Below are 24,236 nucleotides of genomic sequence, written 5' to 3'. Positions count from 1 at the left end.
TGTTGCTGTGACATGACACTGAACGGAACTGCTCGTCCCAAGGTGGACAAAGGTTGAAGGTGTCAGACTAAACAAAGTTAAGTGTTCTGCGGCGTGTTCTGTCATTCAAAGTGTAGCCAATTTTGAGGCCACCGCACTTTCGGCCTCCGCTGCTGACTGCATCCCCATGAAGACGACTCTCTTACTGGAGGTTAGACGGATGGATGGTCAGGCTACACAGGCTTGAAATAAAGCAGCCTTGTCCTGTGCAACGGAAATGTCAACGAAGCGATCGCAGTGGAGCTTCGCGCGGTGCACAACTTATCTTCACTATGACGACGCTCTAGGAGGTTTATCACAGTTTCATTAAAGTACTTGGATATGCATATACGGAAACGCGTGAACTTCTCGTTGAAAAGCCATGATATGTTCTTGATATTAGGGTGCCATGAAATTTCCGGAACGCAAGGAATTATTAGTTATAACGCATATGCTCCGAAGTGCGTCGTTCTTTTTTTTAGACAAACGTTTGCATTCTAAAAACACTATTTATATCCTAAAAACACGTGAAACACTGCTTTCAGTGTCCTGCCATGTAAACTCCGTACCACGGCTAAATTATACTTCCATAGTTCGCTGCTTGCGCAGCTTTCCAGTGTATGCCAGAAAAACCACAATGCGATTATTCTGGGTGGTGTAACATCGCGCCAGCTTATCTCTCTAGCTCATTCCACCTACGCCATATCAGATTATCGAATTAAGTTCGCACATTGTGAGCAAACGCGGAAATTAGTTCACACTAAAGACGTCATCGAGCTCGCACAGGCCCGCTCGACGAACACCAATGGGTTAAAAGGTCGGGGACAGGTTGCATTTTTGGGCGCGACAGTGCGGTCCAAGTGGAAGCCATAGGCTCAAGGGAGGCTGAACCGTGCGCGAAGGCCGAGTGGTGGTTCTCAGGCGACGGAGTTCATGCCCAGCCAGGAGTATCCGAAGATGGACCCGTACAGCCAGGTCATCCAGAGGCAGGCCCGACCTCCGGCCGTCAGCAGGAACAGGCTCACCACAAACACGGTGACGAGCAGTACGAACTGGCCGTGCAGGTGCTCGCAGGGCACGGACACCGGGCTCTGAAACTCGGCCGGCGTCTCGTCCGAATCGTAGTAGGAGGTGAGCAGCCTGCGTTATCACGACGGCCATAGCAGCCGCAGAGTTATTTATGTTTTAGGATTCATAATATTTTTACGGGACAGCACAGCGCGGCTTCGCCTCCAGGCTCTACGGTTTCACCACGTCTGGACTCTTATTAGGCTTCGCACATGCTGGCCTGTCACACACTCCTGTGGGATGAACAGGTGGCGTACGAGACCTAACATTGACAATACTCACATATGCCATGCCTACATTACGTCCCATGCATTTGTGATAAAGAGAAACGTCTATTTCTGGGACACCAGTGTACATACACGTACGATGCATACCGCACTGTAATTATCAAGGATTTGAGTTTTCCGTCAACAGATCTTCCCTCTCTACCGCTCCAGTGTTTATCTCTTACCTCTGCGGTGGCTCAGTGGCTATGGCGTTCAGCAGATGACCCCAAGGTAGTGAATGGTATGCTGACCGCGGTGGCCACACATGGATGCAGGCGAAATGCATAAATGGACGTATGCTAGCTGTGCTATGTCAGTGTATGTCTAAAGGTCCCAAGTGGTGGCAGTTAATCCGGTACCTCCACTATGGTGCGGCGCCTCTTATGTGCAAGCTTCCGGACGTTGAAGGCCATATACCATACTATACCATACCACACCACACCATATCATATCATATCATATCATATCATATCATATCATATCATATCATATCATATCATATCATATCATATCATATCGTATCATATTATATCATATCTTACCACATCATATATCATACCATACCATACCATACCATACCATACCATACCATACCATACCATACCATACCATACCACTTTTAATACCGATCTTCCGCCACCCATGCCTCGCGTGAGGTCAGAGCGATTCCTGTCGCGTGCACGTCTATACTCCCGTTTTCCAATAAAGAATGAAAATCCGTCCATTGCACGCGATCGGTTTTGGGAAATGAGAAAATGTATGCCTTCCCCGCTCAGAAAAGTACAGACCGGTAAGACTAAAACTCACTTCAGCAGGCGGTGACAACGAAGGCTTCTGAGCTGTTAGTCTGTACTACGTAATAAGGGGATAATCCGCACTCTTCCATAATTTCGCCGAGGGGTTCGCCGCTTAGCGAAACCCGTTCAATAGGAAGCTCTACAAGTAATGCGAGCTAAGGTGTTCAACCAGCAGCGAGCAGAGCAAACTTCATTCTCGTGAGTGCACAGAGCAAATTAAGGATTGTTGTGGCTCGGCACGTGGCGCGCAGAATGTTTCTAGAGAGAGAGAGAGAGAGAGAGAGAAAAGGACGGAAAGGCAGGGAGGTTAACCAGGCGATGCCCAGTTGGCTACCCTACACTTGGGGAGGGGAACAAAGGGGAAAAAAGGAAAAAGCGCGGCAAGGAAATGAGTTTTCTAAGTGTCCAGCGACCACCATGTCACAGGGACAGAGGGCGCGCACTGAAAACTAAAAGATTATAGGCGGGAATGCAACCCCGAGTCTTTTAAGAAAGTCAGGAGCGCTTTCACCGCTTTCCGTTGTCTGGAAGGTTGAGTCCAAGGCCCTAAAACGTTAGACTCTGTTAAAGGACGCGAGTCCAAGCGGAGCAGAGAAACACTTAGGACACCGCGCTCTCGCTCAAAACGAGGGCAGTCACAGAGGAGGTGGCTGATCGTTTCGTCACAACCGCACTGGTCACACGCAGGAGAGTCAGCCATTGTGATCAGATGGGAATAGGCGTTTGTGAACGCCACTCCCAGCCACAGGCGGCACAACAGCGTAGTATCACCGCGGGGGAGGCCGAATGGTATGTGATGTTGGAGCAAGAGGTTGAAGTGATGCGAGCGGGGTGACCAACCTCCAGGGGCAGACCACGACGTTACAGTCAGGTTTCGGGCGAGCAGTTGAAGGTGCCTTGCTAAACCGCCGAAAATTGAACTACGGTGGCCAGTGTCCAGACACAGGTAAGAAAAATGGTAACTTAAATATCTTAGCATTAGATGTTAAATTCATGAGTTTTTGTCGTTGCTATAATGCGATAAAGATGAAATTGAGGGCGTCCTCCGTCACATAGGTAGTCCCTAGGTCCTTAGTCCCTAGTCTCTAGATCCACTCACGCGTCTTTCTCGTAGAAGGCGTTAAAAATGAACTTCTTGAGGCCGTTGTCGTCCTCGGGCAGCTTGTCGATGGGCGTCCGCTTGATGTGCATGTGCAACAGGCCACACCGTCCCGTGAACATGTCTGCGTGACGCAGAGAGAGGGTGGTGCTATAGTAATGAGCGCTCTTGCGCCGTTGTGTTTGCCCGTGGACGGCCGAAGCGTATTGCTAGGCCTACATACGCAATGTCCAACCAAAGATATGAGCGGATTTGTGAAAACCATGTATGGCGAAAAAAAAAAATAAAATAAAAGCTCTTAGAAGATCCTCGGTGAATCGCTCGAATGAATTAGTAGCCAAATGTTCGCTATATCCGAGGTTGACACACTAAGGTTCGTTATAACCGAGGTGTACACACTTAGGCTCGTTATATCCGAGGTCGAGACTAAATGTGTTACATCCGAGGTCTAGACAAGGAAGTTCGTTATATCCGAATTGGCAAATACATAGATTCGTTATATCTGAAATAACACACGGAAGTTCGTTATATCCGAGATTAGCACACGAAAGGTCATTATATCCGCGGTGCCATACTTAGGTTCAGTATATCCGAGGTCAACAAACTAAAGCTCGTTATATCCGAGCTGACATACAAAGGTTGGTTATATCCGAGGCTAACACACGAGATGTTGTTATATCCGAGGTGGCACACTGACGTTCGTTGTATCCTAGGTAGTATACTAAGTTTGTAGCCCAGTGGGCAGGTTGTCACCTTCCACTGGCTACTTAACGACGGCGGTCGCCATTTGCGCTTGCACAGGCCTTTCTAATGTAACCCATTAATTAATTAGAAGACGAAGGCATATTCAATATCGTGCATCTCCACGTCCGTTTAGTAACACCCAATTCATACATAGAGTAGCAGCGGCAAGACCTTAACATCCCTGCAGTGTACTTGCTAGCAGTTAGCCGAAACTCCAAGAATAAAGGACAATAAAAGCAATCGCGTACTCCGTCCCCATTCATTCCGCTAAAATCTGCGTGATGCAATTTGTGGGGTTGGGTGCTTCCTTGCTTTGGTAATAAGTTCGCAGGCTTGGGCGAAGTCCGGCAGCCTAAACTGACATTGACCGCCAAAACATAGCGAGATCATCAACATGTCCTCAACAAGCCCTTCAACACTTCTTCAGTTACACCCTTCCACTCCCTCCTGGCTCACCGCAGATTCCCGGCGCTGCCCTGCGGCCGCCGTGGGGCATCTTAGTGCCACAGTAGACGATGGTGACACAGTAGACGGCGTCCAGGTGGTTCCGCATCTCTTGCACCGATATCACGAAGCCCTGTGTACGGGGCATCAGGTGGTGGCGGGGAACAGGCAGCCCTGGCAACGAACGCACAGAATAAACGCATCCTGTACATCTCGACAAGCTCTGGCACAAGAAACAAGGCTACAAAAGCATGCTCCAATGCTCCACGTTAATGATTTGAGAATAACTTTCGCTTGGAACGTGCAAATGGCATGCACAGGACACGCACGAAGGGACTAACTAGGGTCCAGTGCCCGACTGATAACAGCAACGACCCTAGTCAGCCTCTGCGTCACAATGACACTGCAAATTCAGTAGTCCAGTAGGCGGTGCTGTCTTGCAATCGACGCGCATGCGTAGAAGTGTCGGCCGTAGCTCTGTACATGACTACGAACCTGGAAGAAACCGGTTTGCAGGCCAAATTCCCGGCCTCCTGCATTGGCTCTACTGTTGCACTTTGGACTCTTCGTGTGGGAAGGCCGCCGCGGTGGATCAGTGGTTATGGCGTTCGGCTGCTGACCCGAATAGCGCGGGTTCGATCCCAACCGCGGCAGTCGAGTTACGATGGTGGCGATTTGCTAGAGGCACGTGTACTGTGCGATGCCAGTGCACGTTAAAGAACCCCCGGTGGTCGAAATTTCCGGAGCCCTTCAATGTGGCGTCCCTCATAGCCTGAGTCGCTTTGGGACGTTAAACCCCCATAAACCATAGACCATCTTCGTATGGGAAGAAACACGCTTCGTAACATCTGATGCTTCGTTCTTCAAGCCGATGCGCTAGTTTTTATTTTGGTAAAGCCGGAGTGAAGCCCGCGAAGAGAAGTGCGTAGCAATTCTCAGTGTGTCTGTTAACCTCAGGTGAGATAAGCCTTCTCTTAACGACAGGCGAAAGTAGAGGAGGCCAACCTTGGCTGATGGCGAACTCGGTGCTCTTTTTGATGACCTCTTCTTTTCCAGGAATGAACCGGTTTCCCTCTGGAAACAGCACGAAGCTCGACTGCGCAACAGCATGCGTGAGAAAGGGAAAGTCAGCATGTGTTGCTCTTTGTAGCAATGGCTGCAGACTGGGCAGCTGCAGTCTAAATTACGGGATATGAGCAACATGGGTTGCGGCTCAATATTTATTTCTTTCGTTTCGAGATGGTGTGTATTTTGTTCGACAGAACTGACAGTGTAGAATAGAGGCTCTTAAGGAGCAGCAACCAAAATGCATCTATTTCTTTATTTATAGACGATAATCCGGAGTAATTTTTAGTTATATTTTAAGCTCACATCTATTACTGTCGAACCTGTCAGACTACACGTCATGCAGTGCTAGTCAGCTGCTGACTGTATCGACAGGCTCCGCGCTACACTCTATTACAGTGATCCGGCTGGCATCCCAGCAAACGTTGGACTTGTCAAAGATGAGCATGCCGCAAACAAGAGATAAACGAAGTAAGAGACACATCAACTACAAAGACCAGAAGATTTAAAAAATACATCTTCGTTGACCACGTGAAGGCATATCACTGAAGATAATCTGAATACGTTGATGGTTATAAGGCACTCTGGTCGACTCTATTTAGGTCTCAGTTATCAAGAAGAATCGAATCGTGGTGCGTTAGCAGCCGCCATTCTGATTGCATATTCGATCGAACGTTGCGTGATCAGCTGATGAGGTCGTTGCCGTCCCTGCTTCATGCGTAATTGTCTGGTTACCTGTATATTCTTGTTCTGCAGGTAGTAGAGGCCTTGCTTCATTTTGAAGTGGTTCAGGTGCTGTCGGTTGATGTAGATACAGCCATGCTGTTCGGGTGCAACAACGGGGAAGCAGGGCAAAAATGTTATTGTACGGCGGGAAGCGTAACAGGGAGACGATACGGCACCTTCCAAAAGAACATGCACTATGCTGAGAAATACGTACAGTCTTCGAAACCGTGTCCATCCCAGTGCCTGGGGAACTCATTCCACGCTCTACTTCTGAGGGTTCGCTGACCTTCAGCAGTAGAAGCTGAAACCTTATCTCACAGGCAACAGAATATAGAGGACTCGGTGTATTGAAAGACTGTGCTCAGCCATGTCCTAGAAAATCTAAAGAACTCCTTTTCTCGTTTCAAGCCCCACTTTCTCTCTGAACAGACAAAACTGTTTTTCACAGCTGTTGTTCAGGCTGTTAAAAACTAAATTAAGCGCTGAACAAAAATGAATGCCTAAACATTCTCCAGACAAACAGCATTGAAGTTAAGAGCGGGAGAGCAGGATGACCCCTATTTTTTGTTCTTGGGTTTACGTACTTTCATCACCAAATAGAACGTGGGCAAACACAGTCGAAACACGAAGAGAAAAATGACAAGTTTTTAGTTGGGAAGAAAGAATACTACCGACTTTGTTTTCCATTTCAAATGACACTAAAACTGCTTCTTGGAAGCGTGAATGGACCTCACCCATATTTCTTGTACATAAGCTAATATTTTTTTCGCGCTCTTCAGTTTGCGTCACGGTGTCCTGTTTGTGTTTAATTTCATGCTGTAGTAGGCACCGGGAATCGTACGTCGACAGGCGGATACGCGTCAAAGGCTTGTCAAGGTGTCGCGAGTAACGGCAACACTGTTCAGTGTGCAACTTTGGACGGTTGTATTTTTTTAAAGCTGTACAGATTTTTACTTTAGAAAGAGTGAGAGATACATCGGTGCGGTCTGAGCATTTGGATTGTACAGTAAGGCGGACATTACGCACGTTCGAGAGCTTAGCTAAAGGACGACTAATTAACTAAACTATCTCGTCAACTTTTTTATTTTTCGTTTTCGGGCGCAAGGTTATATTGCGAAACTGATGGCCGACAAAGTCGACGCTGAGTCCAGTGTTTAAATTGTGTTTCAAAATATCAAAGGTGAAAAACGAGCTTTCGAAAGCTTGTTAAGTTGGCTTTCCTGCGTTGCAAATTGATAAAATGGAGTCGCTGTCATTTCTAATTCAGCAAAAACAGACACAATTACTCTTTTCGGCGTCATTTCAACGACGATACCACGCGGCCAAATGTATTTTTGTAAATGTGCAATGCGGGAAAGCCAACCAAGCGAGCTTACAAAAGCGTATTTTCGACGCTCGATACTTCGACCAGAGGCTCCCTCAGCTTCATGTCCAGTGGCTCCCTCCACTGAAGCCGGCGAACACTAAATTATTGCTCTCTGCACTAGTGTGCAGCGGACTCTTTACCAAGTATCTCTGAGGACCTGTATCGTCCCTTGGACTCGCCTGGTGGAAGTAGAATCCCAGAAGAGGCACCGACTGGATACTCTGCTTGACGATGTACCGCAGGTTACCGGCGCTGCCAGTCCTTTCGGCCAGGAGGTTCACGGCGATCCAGTCGACTGCGGCACACGGTCAAGAAAAAAAAAATTCAGTGGGCACTTTGGCTCTCTAAAGTGCTGCAAGGCGAAAGCCTTTCCTGGCGCACTGTCTGGCATTGACGCCTTACGCCCCCTGTCGGAGCGGACGACAAATATTTTTTTAGGTGTCGTGTGCTTCGAAAGGGGGCGTCAGGCATTCGTGGGCTACCTCATTACTGCGAATCCGCGCACTCTGACGTCATAACCATTTCGACCAACCGAAAAGCGTGACACCTCTGCTGACAACCTTCTGTCGACAACGATGAGGCATTAAAGGCTTTCGCCTTAAAATAAGAGCTCCGTCATAGCACTGTACGATGCCTGTGTCTGCTATAGTGTCTTTTCGCATATTGTGTTCGTTCGCGCGCTGGCGGTTTCATACCGACGCAATACTCTCTGCTTCTCTGTTGGATGCCGTGCCCTGAGGTGTACAAAAACTGCAGATTGGCGGACGCTTAGGTTGCTCAGTAGCACCTTTTGCTGGCCTAGTTGGTTCATGGCTTCCATTAAAGACCTACTGCAAAACTATAAAAGACTCATACAGGAGACGAGGCTGACAGCGCTAGCGTAAACGTCCACCTGAATTTTTATGCTTTTAAGTGACAGCTTATATTGGCCGAGGTAAATAACGCGCCCAATAGGCGGATGACAATTCAGGCCCGCGCACAAGTCAAGAGAAACGCTGCGGAATAGCTTTCTCTGAGTTAACTTTACAATGAAGCTAATGTGTTACTGACGCAAGCATCGCTCGTTTTCTTAATGTGGCAAGCCTTTAAAATCTCACGTGCTAACGTGCGCCTTTATTCTTTTTTATTTGAATGCGTGCCATATATTAATATAAATATATATCAAGAACTGCATCGACAAATTCCTGCGCTCTGGTGTTCATTCGCCCTCAAGAACAACGTCCGATTACAAAATACTACGATATAAAGCTGACAAATGTACAGTTACTTTCCAAACTACTGCAGGGAAAAAGTTCCCCAAAGCAACAATTCCCAAACTTTGTAAAGGACATCACTGCAAAAAGGCATGGCAACCCTGTGGGCACCGCGAAAGCTCACATGGCTATGCTCGAGGTTCAGTGGCGAAGAAGCTCGACCACGTGGATGCGGAACGAAGCACGTCAAAGCATACGTGAAATATGTCATGGCTGTCGTCTATCAAATTATGCGTCTACATAGGAGAGTCTGATTCGCTGCATTAAAGACTGCGCAAGGGAGCACGTGCTATCGATCGATAATGGTCCTCCACTCCGCTCATTGCATTGCATGCAAAGGTTGCAAGCCGTGACTAGAGAATGTCAAGATTCTCGAGAGAAGCTGAAACACAGTAGCACGTGAGCTGTGGAAGCCGTGCGAGATTGAGAAAACGGGCGATGCTTGCGTCACTAAGGCATCATCTTCACTGTATAAGCGGGAGAAAGAAATTCTGCAGCGTTTTGCTTGACTTGTCATCCCTCTTTCCGGCGCTTTTTCAACCCCTCCGGTCACCTAGAAGCTTCGGTCAGCTAAAGGCAATAAATTTAGTAAAAAAGCTCGCACTCGTCCAGTCAGCTTCGTCTCATGTATGCGTCTTTTATGTTTGCGCAGTTTGCTGTCAATGGAAACGTTTAGGCTGTCCGGTTTTTAAAGCCTTGAAACGTGCGAAGCCTACAGAAGTAGAGTGATTGAATTATGAAGCCCAGAAGCGTAGGCATGCCGGGTGAATGATGCGACATCACGCCGAGAAAATGATTCCTGAGAGCATGCATCCTGGTCGTGGCAGAGACAGACAAGGCATAAGGTACTCAAGCGCTGACTTATAAGTTGCTCGCAGTTGCTAATAATTGCTAGTGATGCGTCTTCACCAGGGGTTGGAAACTCCAGTTAGTTTTGGTTGCAACTACTTCAGCACTCCTGGTGACTGGAGGAGAATAGGTGTTTCACAAATGAATAATTCCTGCGGCGGTTAATAATGGAGGCCACGGCCTTTGCCAAATTATCTGAGGCACCGGGAAAGGAATCTGCTGTTTTCGCCGGCTTTTTTTTCTGCTCGATACCTTTGTCATATAATAACGGTACGGTACTCCAGTTGGCTTTCCCCCGGCCGCTATAGTAGTAATTAGCGCTGGTGTCTGGATTGGCTGGACAATGGTATATAGTATAGAAAATTTCCTACCCCTGTCCTCTCTCCCGTTGTACCAGCGTGTGTTACGTTATAAGTCCCCTTTCGCTATAATGAAGCTCCTATCGACATCTGCGTAGAAGTTAGGCGAGGAGACCGGCAGAGTTCAGAAGCAACCTGGCATTTGCATCCTCCCCATCACTGCACACAACTGCAGGCAAGTCGGTGCTCACAGTTCCACTCACACGAGCTCTGGTGGTTGAAGATGTAGAAGGCCCGCTCTTTCTTGTTCACAACGTCGGCGATGTCTCCGTAAAACAAAACCTGCGAACACAGAGACAGGCGTGTAAACTTCGGAAGCCGGAGTGTGCTGTCGAGTTTCTATACACCGCACTGTTGGCCCCTGAAAAGCGCTGAGTTGCACTACCTACACACGCTTTCTGTCAGTTTGAAATGTTGGTCGAAAGAACTTGTTTGCTGGCTGAGCTGGTGCAGTGGAAATCGCTGCATATGAGCAGCACTTGAGCGGAGAAAAAAGAAAATAACAAAACTTAGTGCTTAGTGTGACAAACAGGTACGAGGCCTTAGCGCATTATTGTCTCTTCGACGCAAAGGAACTTCGCCCTTGCTTTCTCCTAACGAAGTCTAGAGGCGACCGGGACGACTGTGCACATAGTGTAATAGTTTTACATACTGTGTGCCTCAAAATAAGAAGAAAATGCATACTGCGCAGTCAAGACAACCGCGCCTGAGTTAGAAGTCTGAGCTGCCAGTAATAAAACATTAAGGTGCTAAACTGAGCCACAATGTCGGACTCTTGGAACCTCGAGACCGAGTTGTTCTTATGATTCACTTGCCACGTGCCACTTATCTGGGCTACCTACATCATCATCATCATCAGTCTGACTACGCCCACTGCAGGGCAGAGGTCTCTCCCATGTCTCTCCAATCAACTCTGTCCTTTGCCAGCTGCGGCCACCTCATCCCCGCGTGCTTCTTAATCTCATCCGTCCACCTAACCTTCTGCCGCCCCCTGCTACGCTTTCCTTCTCTTGGAATCCACTCCGTTACCCTCAAGGACCATCGGTTATCTTGCCTTCGCATTACATGCCCTGCCAAAGCCCATTTCTTCCTCTTGACTTCAACTTATCGAATTATCGGTCACTTACGCTATCGCGTAACTTGCCACATCGGCGAGAGACTTTGTATGTGAAGACAACGCATGACAATAAAAACGACCAATTCCACGGATTCATAAGATTTTCTTTGCGGAAATTAAGAGACAGAGCGAGGAGTACAGTGCGGAGAAATGACAGCGATCGTCCCTTTAAGGCAACAGAGTGGATTCAAGGAAAGGAAAACGCACTCCCTCAAAGGCGGCGACAGTCAAGTGGATAGTAGATGTGCTGGTACACGATGACCGCTGCTGGCTCAAGATTAAGGCAGAAAATATTCGGAGAGACCTATGTCCTACAGTGGATGCAACCTGAATAATGATGCCGCACCTTTTGCGTTAAATGGTTGCGTCGAAAATTGGCTCAGACTAATGAGGTGATTTGTTTGGGCGTTTGTACCCGAATCCTAGGGCGACATTCATTCAGGGACGACTTCGCAAAAGAACGCAGTTTCACGAATCCAATAAGCAGTTACTAAGAGCCGCGATTTGTAGTTTTTGCAGTAGTATCGATGGTTGCTCACAAGGCTTCGGTTTTTATTTCGCGTTTAAAAACCAACTCACACCTGCATGACATAGTTGTCGGCTGCGAGCATTATATACTGAGCGAATCCTTTGAAATTTAGCACTCATAAGCCAGTTTAGCCACTGACTGCCGCTTCTGGTTTAAGACAACGAAAATTATGAGAGATCACGTCTAGTGGCGAACGAGGGAGTGCGATGCCCTCGCGAAAGAAGTGTTGACATCATCCGATGAATGTGTTAATCCCTGTGTATTTCGCTAAAACGGCAAGATTACTCTGCGTGTTCGCTTCGCAGACGTCGCCATTGTGACTCCTAGGTTAATAATATGGACTTACTTTTTTGCGTGCATATGAGTGACAAACACGATGAACTTTATTATGATCGCTGTTTTCTATAGACGTTTGCAGTTAGGGCTCCCTGGACGCTACCGTATGGTTCGCTGGACTGTCGTGTGGCTAGTAGGGTGGAAACAGCAGCGGAACCGCCGCTTCTGACAGTCCACAGAGGAGGTGTTTGATTAACATTTCGCCCGATGAAAAGATCTATATTGCAGTACTGCAGGAGCCTCACTTAATTCCGACCACTTACTGCTGAAGGTGTTGTCTAGCTTCGCTTCCGAGTGCTTATAGTTTCGTCTACATTTTTTTATTATCATTTTATTGTCTTATTGCATTTTGTGTTATTGCATTAACACATATGCTGTGCTGTTTTCCTTTTTGGGCTTGCTGGAGGTTGCCAAAGCAACCGAAAAGTAAACGAAAGAGAATACAGAGCGCAATGAATGTAGGTCATTCAAAAACACCTTAGATAATGTACGGGAGCTTCTCCTTTTAGTGCTGCTTAAAAAAAAATTGGTGGGGGCTTAGCTTTGGTTCAGCCTGGTAGGTTGCGAAAGCAGGTGTTTTATGCTGCATATGCAGCGCTTCTAGTGGGAAGAGCGCGTCGCACCGTGCCAAGCGGCCGCCGTTACCCGACTAGCCGAGTTGGTAGCCCGTCTCTCGCTCCTGGTATGACGTCACGCTATAACGTCACTAGCGCCTCTAGCGGGAACAGCGCGGCGCGCCGTGCCAAGCGGCCGCTGTTACCCGACTAGCCGAGTTGGTAGCCCGTCTCTCGCTCCTGGTATGACGTCACGCCATAACGTCACTAGCGCCTCTAGCGGGAACAGCGCGGCGCGCCGTGCCAAGCGGCCGCCGTTACTCGACGAGCCGAGTTGGTAGCCCGTCTCTCGCTCCTGGTATGACGCCACGCTGTGACATCACTAGGCATGGTATGACATCAGGGGTCATTATAAAGGTCAAACGTGCCAAGTGGCCGCCGCTACGCGAGAGGCCGTTCTTGGGAGTAGTATTGTTTTCGCAATAAAATGGGCTTGGTGTGCGGTCGACCTTTAAGCTTCCCCCTACTACGATACACGGTGGAAGAGGCCGATAAGTGCGTGTGTATAATGATACCCTGCATCCGGCGACGCCCTCCAGCAGCATGATGAGCAGCCTCTGGCAGAAGTGGAAGACCATGTCGTCCCCCACCTGGTACACGTGGTGCGGCAGGGCGGCCAGGCCCGTGAAGAGGCGCCAGGTGCTCCAGGCCAGGAACAGTGGCGCCGCCACCGTCACCAGCACCACGGAGTGGAAGGCCAGCTTCAGGAGGTCGCAGCTGCGCAACCAGCGCGGGCGAACACACAGATTTTGAAGGGGAAAGCTACCCGCCGCTGTGACTCAGTGGTTGAGGCGTTCGTCGACTGAGCCAGAGTACCCGGGTTCGAACCCTACCGCGGCGGCCCCGTTTCGATGGAGGCAAAACGCAAAGGCTGCGCTGCGCGATGTCAGTGCACGTTAAAGAACCCCCAGGTGGTCGAAAATTCCGGAGCCCTTCACTACGGCGTCCCTCATAGCCTGAGTCGCTTCGGGACGTTAAACCCCCGCCAAACCAAACCATTTTGTTGCGAAAGCAACACTACGGGAGTCGCCGAGCCATTTCGCGGAGCAGAGGAAAGGCCATACTGCGCATACGCGACGAGCGATGACGTCACACGGCGCACAGCTGACGCGCCGCCGCCGTCGCTGCGCGGGTGACTCAGAGGTGCCGCCGCCGGGCTCAGCAGTTGCGCATGCGCAGTAGCGGCGCATAGCTAGCGTGCCGGGGCCGCCGCCGCTGCCGCGCGCTCTCCATCGCCTCTCTCTCTCTCCTCGTTGCTTTCGCAATACTGCAGGTTTAACTAGAGGCACACCATTGCCATTTTTTTTTCTTTTTTTAGGCTCTAAGCTGGCGTATTTCTTCGTTTACCTCTACTGCATGATACCAGTGCATGACATCAGTACATGATACAGTGCAGTGCAGCTGTGATACCACGTGATTAGGAGAGGGCAGGCTGTGAGAAGTGCAGCTGCGCGCGCTAGTCGGCTTCGCCATTGATACCACGTGACTAGGAGAGGGTGTAACTGTTGCTACGTCAGCAGTTTCTCCTTCACTTTCGCCGTGGATGAGGCGCCCGTCGGGCCGAGTGCGTCAACTCTTCGGCGTCGCCGTCAAGCAGCGTCCAATCATCCAGTCGATATAGCTCGCCGAGAAGGTGTAGTGTAAAGGACGCGAACTAAACGAGCCGCTGAAAACGAGGTGCAACGAGAAGCTAGACTTGCGAAGCAAAGTAACAGAGCTTTCGCTCTGTGTAACTAGATTTAGATTAATTAAAACTCTCCAAATGTTTCTTTTTTCTTTTGTGTCCCCGCCGCCACCGACCACCTCTTGGTGCATGCGTGTGTCGCGTGTTCACTGGTTTGGCAGCTCTGCATCTGCTCTGTCGGAGAGGGCCAAGAAGAGACTCTTCGCGCTGGCGTGGTTTGCCGCCTATGACAGTTCGCGCGGACGCTGTGACACATATAGACGCCCGCCCGCAGTGACAAGCAGTGCAGTGTCGCCATAGTCGCGGGCGGGTGTCGTCCTCATGTACAGCTTCTTTATTGAAACAGGTGCCATTTACTGCGTCTCCAACCCTGTCCTCTCTCCCTATCATTCCGATCTTTTATTTCATCTCCCTGCCTGCTCGCTGTCTATTACCTTTGGCCGCACCTCAGTGCATCAGTACCCGATAGCAGATGCCGCGGCTGGCTTAAATCTTTTCCTTCCTTTTTGTTTTGTTTTAATAAATAACTATATACATACATGACTACAGGTGGCCTACACAACAACACGCGGGCATGTCAAACACGTTACGTGACAGCATTCGGTGAGCAGCTACCTCTCCTAGACTGAACATGGCTCTTCGAAGGATAATGCGGATGACGCCAGTTGCGCCTGCGGAGGAAGACAAAAACACGAGGAGATGCGTGTGCTTTGATTCGTTTTTAATTATCCGAGTTTCAGTCTTTTCACGTCTACTGATGTGCCCATATATAGCACTTTGCATAAATGAGATTCACTCATAATATTCAACACAAAGAAAATTCCCGGTTCAATGATCAAACGAAGAATCAAGGTTACCGACGACGGACACATTCTGGCCGCTGACCCATTGTAAACAAGGAAGCCGTAGCGGTACTACTAAATCCATTTCTTGTTCTTCAACCTGTCGAGTGAATTTCATTCATCCTCAGTTATGATACCTGACAAGAATACTCGACAAAGCAATAACCACGTCAGTGCACTCAGAAACTGCAGAATTACACGTGTCCGGCATGACTGTCGCTAGAAGCCAACTCACATGGAAATCATGGCGCTCTTCTCAGCCGCTGGACTGGGCACTCTCGGAGAAGGCAGAGGACGTCCACTACTGAGGCAGCCAGCGCTGTCTCCCGAGGCTGTATCAACTTCTTCTTCTTCCTCTTAAAACATGCAACATACCCACATGGGGCGGATTGGCCAAGGTGAAGTAGCATAAACAAGGAAATTTCCATAGGCGATTACGACAAAATATTAGCGCCAAGCGTGAATTTTGAGAAAATTATCGATGATACACGACAGAAGAATAGTTAAAGTAAAATAACAAACAGCATTTTTGTGAAAAAAGAAGAGTTCGAAGAATTTTAAAAGAGTTAGCAAATCAATGTATACCAGTTGCAGTTATGTAATCATGGAGAATCCCAATAATTGAATCCAATGCAAATCCTTTGGCGCTCGCACCGAACGATAATAACACTGGCAGAGATAACGAGAGCCCTAACCTGGAGAGAGGGACCTCCAGGTAAATCTTTCTCTGAAGTGCGAACTTTGGACAGTAGAGAAAGAAATTATCTACAAATTCAACGTCCCCGCATGAGTCGCATACTTTGGACAGTAGAGGAGAAAATGATCTACAGATTCGACGTCTCCGAAGGAGTCACATAAGTTTGTCGGTGACCACCCACATCAACGTACATATAAATTTAAACTGGGAATCCTGCACCGCAATCGCGTCATTGATACCTCCCACAGCCTCGATTTACACGAACGGACGTTCCATTTATACGCTAAGTGCTGATAATCAGTGTTATTTCGTAAGGGATCACGTAACCTGGCTGATATGTGTTGGAACCGCTGAAACCTGGAGATCGCCAGCAGACTGAAATTCGGGACGGGATGTGTCACTGACCCGCCAGGAGCCGACTTTGCTTAGTAATCAGCCACCTCGTTTGAACTAATACCTGTATGTCCAGGAACCAAGACAAAACTGACCTCCTTTAAAGTGGACGAGACAAAAAATCGCAGGAAACGGCTCGAAAAGCTCAATGGTGGTATTCTTCTCCGCTGCCTTAGAACGAAGTCCTTTTCTAGAGGGCTGCACTAACAACACATAGGCTCCTAATTCCATTATGCGTTGGCATGTGTTATGTGTTGGCATTATGTGTTGCATTCTAATCTGTTTCTGCATTTGCCGAAAGTGGCTGGTGGGACTTGTGGGACCCAGGTTGCTCTTCCCGAACGAGGCTTCACACAGACGAACCTTGCCTGGTGACGTCACTACCCAACAGCCAATGTAATTTCTCCACTCTAGTGACATCCCTACCCACTAGCCAATCAGATTTTTTCTGAAGGACGCCTGACGGCCACCGCCGGTTTTTTTTCTCCGGTGACCGAACTTGATTGCTATCATATAATACAGGATTTCTCAAGCGAAGAAATCTGCATGGCTGGATTGCTGCAGTGGAGCGAGATATACATTTAAATATGGATAAGTATACATTTTGCATAGTGTCAGAGACCACGTGGGCACAATCCCTCGAAAGCGCAACCCTTAGCATTTTGTCTCTCAGCGCCGACGTCAACCGGGCAGGCAGGAGAACAAAAATTAACGGACTATCCGACACTTGATGCAACAATCCTACTAATGCAGTTGAATTTACCCACGATGATTGCTTTGATTCTATTGCCAGAGCCCTTCGATGCTCTTCTGCTTTTAGTGCGAAAGCGCTGCATAACGCGGCCCCAACCAAGAGTCTTGTGTGAAGCCTCGGAGTAACTTGGGTAAGCTCGGGTTAATTCGGCGGAGCGTCGCGCAAGCTGCAGCCAATGGCAAGAGCCAAGGTCACCTTGAGGGTGACCTTGAGGGTTACCTTGGACAACCTGGAGAAATAAAATAAATACTGGCGCGTCTGGGATTCGATCCGGCGCCAGCGCAAACAGATGAGCCTCGCTGGCCACTCCACGAGATACGATATCGCAGCAGTTCTTTTTTTCTTTATTGCATGGAAATCAGTCCCGCTGAGCTGCCAATTTCTTTACGTACACACGTACTATTCCCAGTGAACCTGGGTGTGCTTGAGTGGAAGACAGGCTTGACCTAGTCTCAAAATGAAATTGGCCCACCTCCAAAAATGTGATCGGATCACCCCTGAAATTTAAAAATTTAGTTGATCCGCCCAAAAGGGAATGGCTCACCCCCGAAAATTTGAATGGGTTAGGCCCACCCCCAGAATTTGGGTGGGCCACCGTGGTTTCCTAAAATATTCCCTGCTTTTTCTTGCTTACATCAAAGGAAGGAAGGAACGGAAAACTTTATTTTCACTAATGGGTTTTCCTGTGGTTTGGGGGCATATTCAGAGAGGTCTTGGTTCTACCCTAAGGAGCCTTCTCTGTCGAAGTCGTCCGCCTCTAATCAGTGGTCGGTTGCCCTCAGTCCAGGGCTCCGCTGGCCACTGCCGCCCGTTGAGCTCGCTGTACCAGACCTTCTTGGTCTTCGCAGCGGTCGCTGGACACCAGAGTCTCCCACTGCTCCGCACTCGGGTTTTGTATTTTGGGGACCACGTCTATGTTTTGGCAGGCCCATGTGATGTGATATAGAGCAGGTTTTTCGTCGCACCAGGGACATTTGTCCGTGCATATCGTAGGGTGCATTTTGTTTAGTATATGTAGGTTTCGGAAAGAGCCTGTTTGTAATTGTCTCCGAGTGACAGCTTCCTCTCTGCTGAGAGATTTGTGCGGTGGGGGATATCGCATTCTTCTGCCTCTATAGTTTTGTAGTATGGCCGAGTATTCCCTGGGTGCTGGCGCGAGTTCTGCGGTCTCGTCGGATGCTCGGAAAATAATGTATCCTCGAGCTATCCTGTCGGCCTCTTGGTTCCCTGCCACCCCCGTGTGCCCCGGTTCTAAAGCCCTCCGCCACCGCTAGAGCAACGGCTACTTCCTCGGACTCTGCAGCTGTGCAGCCTCGGAGAGACGCGCTGGTCATTTCGCGTAAAGACGAATCGACCACCGCCGCTACAGCGATTTTGGTATCTCCTCCTCTCCAAGACGCGTCTGCATACACGGTCGTGGCTTGAGGAGCGTATGTTTTCTCGATGAATTCGGCCCTCGCTTCTCTTCTGCCTTGATGGAGGTTGGGATCCATGTTTTTTGGTATTGGCGCTACCTTGAGGGTCTTGCAAAGCTCGTCGGGGATCGTTCCCGTCCTCGACATTTCTCGCATCTGCTCGCGGTATCCGAGCCTCTGCAGGAGCGCTCTTCCAGTCGTTGTTTGCAACAGCCTGAGTTTTTGCGACTCAAGCTCCGCCTCTCGTAGCTCCTCAAAGGTGTTATGTAATCCCAGGGCCATGAGTTTTTCTGTAGACGTGTTGCGTGGTAGTCGGAGCGCTGTCTTATACGCTTTGCGTAGCAGGGCATCTGCTTGTTGTATTTCGTTTTTGTTGAGACACTGGTAGGCTAAACATCCAAACGCGGAGCTGCTAAAAAAGGCGCAGCATAAAAAAAAGATCTTAGGCCTTCTTAAACACGTTACTAAAGAAAATGCGATGGCATTTGGAAGTTGGCCCACCCCCTAAAATTCCAAAGGACCCCTAACATTTTTAAGTAGATGGATTAAAGTGGATTAGTAGGCCGGATTAGTATACTCCCACGTGATAATCAAATGGAAGGTAGTACTCGAACACTCCAGCCCTCAGAGAGAGTTTCAAATTTGGCGGCGTTGATGACGGCACTATCCTCTCGACCCGTTAGAGAATCTTGCTGCGGAGAAACCGGATATTTTTGGATGAAGACAACCTAAATACAATCTCTGAATGCCCAAATTCTCCTGGGAGGGCGCTAAATATCGATTCTAAATACTCCTGGGAGGCCCTACTGCATATTTCAGACACTGAGCTCTCCAGCTCCGCCTCGTCCGACTGGCTGCCGGGACACAAGACCTCACGACCAGTATCTAAAGTGGTGCCTTCTGCTTCCCCGGCCTAGTGCCAAGGGTGGTGGGGCAATGCCATTTCTGTTGGACATAAAAGTTCGTTCCTTCTCCTGTCAAGAAGGGAAAACCACGGTAAAAATCTTGGACACGGTGTAGTAGTAGCGGTATAGTAGGATGCAACTTAAAAAAAAAAAAAAAACAGCAGTTTCTAACACTGGGCCGCGGTCCACGGCGTCCTGCATTACTCCGCTGGCCAATGGCAACTGTAAACGAAATCAGCTTTTTAATGTTTGACTATATCAAACAATCCACGTATCAAAATTCTAGAGCTCACAATTTTTTTATTGTGATAAGCTCCTTGTATACATAACAAGAAGCGTTTAAGCAGTGGACTACTTTTTTTTTTGTAGTGGAGGAATTCTGTGCGCGGAGGCTGAATGTGGGCGGAGTTTCACTGCAGACTTAAGTTAATTGTATCTGTCTATGGTAAACATTTATTATGCCCAGTAATAAAAGTTCAAGGGTCGTGCAGGTCGGAGCTGGACAGAGAGGCCCACTGTTCCTTTGTTCTCGAATGTGCAATGAGGTAAATAAGCGAATGAGGGATGAGAAGCAAAGGCGTGCCGTAGTGGTCTCCGGAGTGCACGTGGAACCCCAAATGTTCTAATATTTGGGGTTCCACATGTACTCACATCACACAGCACACATGCTTCTTCTACGCGATGACCCCCGCCGAGGTGGCCGAGTGGTTAGGCGCTCGGCTACTGAGCCGGAACACCCCTATTCAAACACGACCGCGGGGGCCACGTTTCGACGGAAGCGGAAAGTAAAAGGCGCTTGTGTGCTGTGCGATGTCGGTGCGTGTTAAAATCCACAAGTGGTCGAAATTATGACGGAGCCCTCCGCTCCCATACCTCATCTTTCACTCCCACGGTCCTCCCTCCCTCCACTGCCAGTTGAGGCGACTACCGAGAAGTTACTACGCAGTTTCCTTTTCCTCCAAAACTTGCTCATGCGTTTTTTTTTCCGAGCTGACGGGAATCGGGAACCTTCCTCCCTCCCTCCGCCCATCCAGATGACTATGGCCCACGGCACCACAGGAAGCAACTGCACAAAAAGCGCACGCACTAAAGGAACTGATACCAGTGATATTTCAACTACACACCCCTTCGTTTTTCTGAAGGCACGCCCTAAAATCGCAACGATATTGTAGCGTGAGCCACAGACTCGCCGTTTCGCGTGCTCTCTTGCTCGACCATACCGCGCATGCGCGAGGAGCAAGTGACGTCACCACGCACAGCTGGCGTGCCTCGCCGCGCGCGCTCACCGCTGCGGGCTACTGCGCATGCGCGAGGAGATTGCGCCGCGCATATAAATGTGGAGGGATACACAGCTACAGAAGGAGGGAGGTGGTGATGAGGAGGCGCGGCTACGGCCGCTTATCCGTTTTTCTCAGCCAGCGTCCGCTTCGGCGGACGCGGTTGTTGCGACGCGCGTCTTTTCTTTTCTTTCACTCTTTCCTCTTAGAGGTCCCGCAGCGGAGGGCTAAATACAAAATTAGCTGCGGTTTTACTACTGTTGAACCTGGTTAGAGGTCGAAAGCTATGGCGTAACGGGCAAACTATACGCGGCTTGGAGTCTGCAACGCTGAGTGCGTTTCCGACACTTGATAGGCAGCGCGCCCACCCACCACCCTGGCAGGTGGCAGTTATTGTTTGATCGCGAGAGTTTGTTATCTTTTAACTCTCCTCTATCTGCACGTGGCAGCGGTGGTGGCTCGGCTTGAGCCAGTTGGCAGGCCCGTGCAATTTCCTTTCATCCTTCTCTCAGTCGCAACAACAACAGCTACTGCGCCGTGCTCCATGGAGGAAAAACGCCAACGCCAATGAACACAACGAACGCCGACGACCTATGGTTTCAGCGCCGCGTTTCTGGCACAATCTTGTCAATGCCTGCAGCCCACATCTCTCTCATCACCCCACGTACCTATAAAGGAAATGACGCAGTATAACACGTATCTCGGTGGACACCCGAACCGTGCCAAGAGATAAGGAAGGGAGGAAAGAAAAAAATTACCGACGATTACGTTACTTCCTAATGCGAAATTTGAGCGCAGCAAATAAGCTGTTTCACCTTTTCGATAGTGAGTCAACCCCAGCTGCGGAGTTGGTTTCAGGGACAACGCCGCCGATGCCGACACAAACAATATGATACCCTCGCTTCCGCAGCGCTAAGAACCAGGTCTAGCCGTGGGAAGGTGGTCACGTATTCGTCGACGTGCCGGGGCCTACGTGAAATAACCGGCGCGTCGGCAACTGAAGAGCACCCTATCCGCCACACAAGAACAGGGGGGGGGGGGGGGGGGACCCTTTCCTCCTCTTTCTGCATGGCGGCGACGGTGTTCTATGCAGTCACGTTATCTTGACTCTCTAGCGGCGTCCAGCGGTATCAGTCGGTCGCTGCTAGCGCTGGGGGGATGAAAGGGGGGCGGAGCTGGTTACGAGGCCGACGACAACGCCGACGACGACGCGAAACCCAGGAACGGACGCCAAAGAGCTGCGCTCTAAAACGGAAGTGCCGTAGTGAAGGACTCCGGAGTATTTTCGACCACCTACAGATCTTTAACGTGCGCTGTCATCGCACAACACACGGGCGCCTTTTGCGTTTCGCCTACATCTAAAAGCGGCCGCCGCGGTCGGGTTCGAACCCGGGTACTCCGGCTCAGTAGACGAGCGCCTTGAGCACTCAGCCCCCGCGGCGGGTGGTGTTGAAATGCTAACTTCTTTTCATAAGCTTTCTTAATGCGAAAGCATTAAAGGGTCAGTCTACTGAATTTTATCGACCATATTTTCTTTCCGGCAACCGATAGCTCTATACTCAAATTACCGTTTAGCCAGCTGTGGTGCCAAGGAGTGCGGTAGAACATTTTAAAATAGAATTTATTAATGTGGGAACACATCTGTATGATATGGTAGTCTCATCTGGCAACCATCTGGAATTTTTGCCGCGCGGCGACAAACATGGCGGCGCCCGTCGAAGACTGAATTCTCGTTGTTGCTGCCTTTTTCAGTGCGTTCACTGGCCATAAATGGGGCGCCTGTCTTTCGCTTCGTCTCATCTCGCCTATAAGAAAACATATAAAAGATGAATTTGCTTTATTTTAATAATTAGAGTGACGATTCTGCCGCTCCTAGGCTTAAGTGGAGAGTCGGTTTGTTTACAGCAATGGTTCCCGTCCTGACGACCAGATGGCGCCACTATAGGCTGAGTTTATTTTTGCGTCTCTGCTAGCATACGCTGAAGTAAAAGTGGGAATGTGCCTGCGTTTTGCGTACGTGTAACTATAAATATTCATGTGATTTACAGAAAAAGCGAGCGGTACGCCTTCTACAGTTTACTAGAACAAAACGTACGTTTCTCTGACATTGGGGCATACAAATGGTACGTAGTATATTCACTTATGCTTCTACAAAAAAAGACTACCACTTTCTTGAACAAAATGAACGTTTGGGGTCGCCACCATGCTTTTTTACGCGACTTTTAACGCCGAAATAAAATATAAATTCCTGCCTAAACCGGGCGCAGACCCCTCGCTATTGATGTTATAGGGTGCCAACTACCAGAATATGCCATTATTTATACACTCATCTCGGTGAGTAGACTGACCCTTTAAGGCTATGTCGGCAGCAGTTGTGGGCAACTCAGAAGAGGTAGCGTCGAAGGAATGGTTATAATCGAGAGTATGATGTGAGGATGCTGCGCAACAAAAAAATTCGAAATCGGATAACAGTTAATTAATCATAGCCAAAAATGTCAAAAAGTGGGCGGGGTCAGAGCAAAAGCGGCGCCAAATTTGAAAATGCCGGAAATGAGGGGCCACGTGACCGGAAGTGTGGGCGGAGCCAACGCGTGGCGCCAAATTTCAAAGTCCGGATTGAATACAGAGATGAAACGATGGAAAATGTAATTTCAAAGTCCGGATTGAATACCGAGATGAAACGATGGAAAACGTGCAGTTAATCGAAACCTAATCAATAATTAATGCTTATAGAAAGTGTCAAGAGTGAATTAAGGCGCATTAATTATTAATAAAGAGAACTTAATTATGAATTAAGGTGATTTGAATATGAATTAATGGAACATTAAGGTGAATATAAAATTAGGGGAATTAAAATAAATTGTGAATGAAGAGGGTAATGAAAGAACCAATTTAAAAAATGGCTGTGGCTCAACTTGGTTAAAGCAATACCGATGTGTACGCCCTCGCTCACATGATAGTCGTGCTGTTGTGGTGCTTGTGTGAAACTTGTTGTATACCTTGGTGCTGCTGTGGTGATCACTTGGCTAATCTATGTAGCTCGAACGTTCTCGCCGAGCCGCATACTGGACACGTCGCTTAGCGAGTCATGTTTCACGCTCTTCCTGTCTCTGTAGCTCGCCGCTCTCTTTTACGCGCATTACGAGGAGCCTCCCTAGAGGTAGGCGGCATCGCCGCGAAGCAATGTTAAGGCGCTGGTGGTTGGCACAGCTACTGCTTTCTAGCGACGCGAGTCGAGCCTAACCTCTTCAGCGTAACGCCACAATCGCGCTCCTAGCGGAGAGCGCAGGAGCCTGTTTCACATGGAAGCGAATATGCTAGCGAAATCTGCCGCCGCGACGGAAAAACCTGTTTTGAGTCGTCGCTGCGACGAGCGGCGAGGTTTCAACAAGTTGGAAATTTTCGCAGCGACGCGCCGCTCAATCGCTTGCATGTGAACCGGCCTTTAGGCGCCCGTGGCCGCCGCGATCTGCTCCGGCGGCGGCGCGCGCCGTTGCTCAAAAGCGCGCTTCGATCGCGGAGGCCACGCCGTGGTGGCACCGCCGCGGCTTGCGACGGCGCGAGTCGGTCGCCCTTCTCTTCGGCGTGACGTCACAAAGCACCTGTTGCGATCCTAGCG

At 49.2% G+C, this 24,236-nt stretch overlaps 1 protein-coding gene across 1 annotated transcript; it reads right to left on the bottom strand.

Moving 5' to 3' along the window:
- LOC149336154 (1-acyl-sn-glycerol-3-phosphate acyltransferase epsilon-like) lies at positions 1-17,245 on the bottom strand. The gene is made up of 9 exons (XM_089552641.1): positions 15,412-17,245; positions 13,166-13,367; positions 10,258-10,336; positions 7,773-7,888; positions 6,237-6,323; positions 5,442-5,532; positions 4,449-4,610; positions 3,249-3,372; positions 1-1,158 (listed from the first exon to the last, which is right to left on the bottom strand). Exons 1-9 carry the CDS (start codon positions 15,420-15,422, stop codon positions 936-938), a joined length of 1,095 nt encoding a protein of 364 aa, XP_089408767.1. The 5' UTR covers positions 15,423-17,245; the 3' UTR covers positions 1-935.
- Positions 17,246-24,236: the final 6,991 nt, after the last annotated feature.

The sequence above is a fragment of the Amblyomma mixtum genome, chromosome 7, assembly GCF_055824585.1.
Source record: "Amblyomma mixtum isolate Tamu chromosome 7, ASM5582458v1, whole genome shotgun sequence".
Classification (NCBI taxonomy): Eukaryota; Metazoa; Arthropoda; class Arachnida; order Ixodida; family Ixodidae; genus Amblyomma; species Amblyomma mixtum.
Note: the sequence above shows the minus strand (reverse complement) of the source record. Positions and strands in the feature narration are given on the sequence as shown.

Coding starts and splice junctions, on each gene's coding strand:
- LOC149336154 (XM_089552641.1), bottom strand. Junction 5,533..6,236: donor TGCAGAACAAGAATATACAG/GTAACCAGACAA, acceptor GCTGTTGCGCAG/TCGAGCTTCGTGCTGTTTCC. Junction 4,611..5,441: donor CGAGTTCGCCATCAGCCAAG/GTTGGCCTCCTC, acceptor GTTCGTTGCCAG/GGCTGCCTGTTCCCCGCCAC.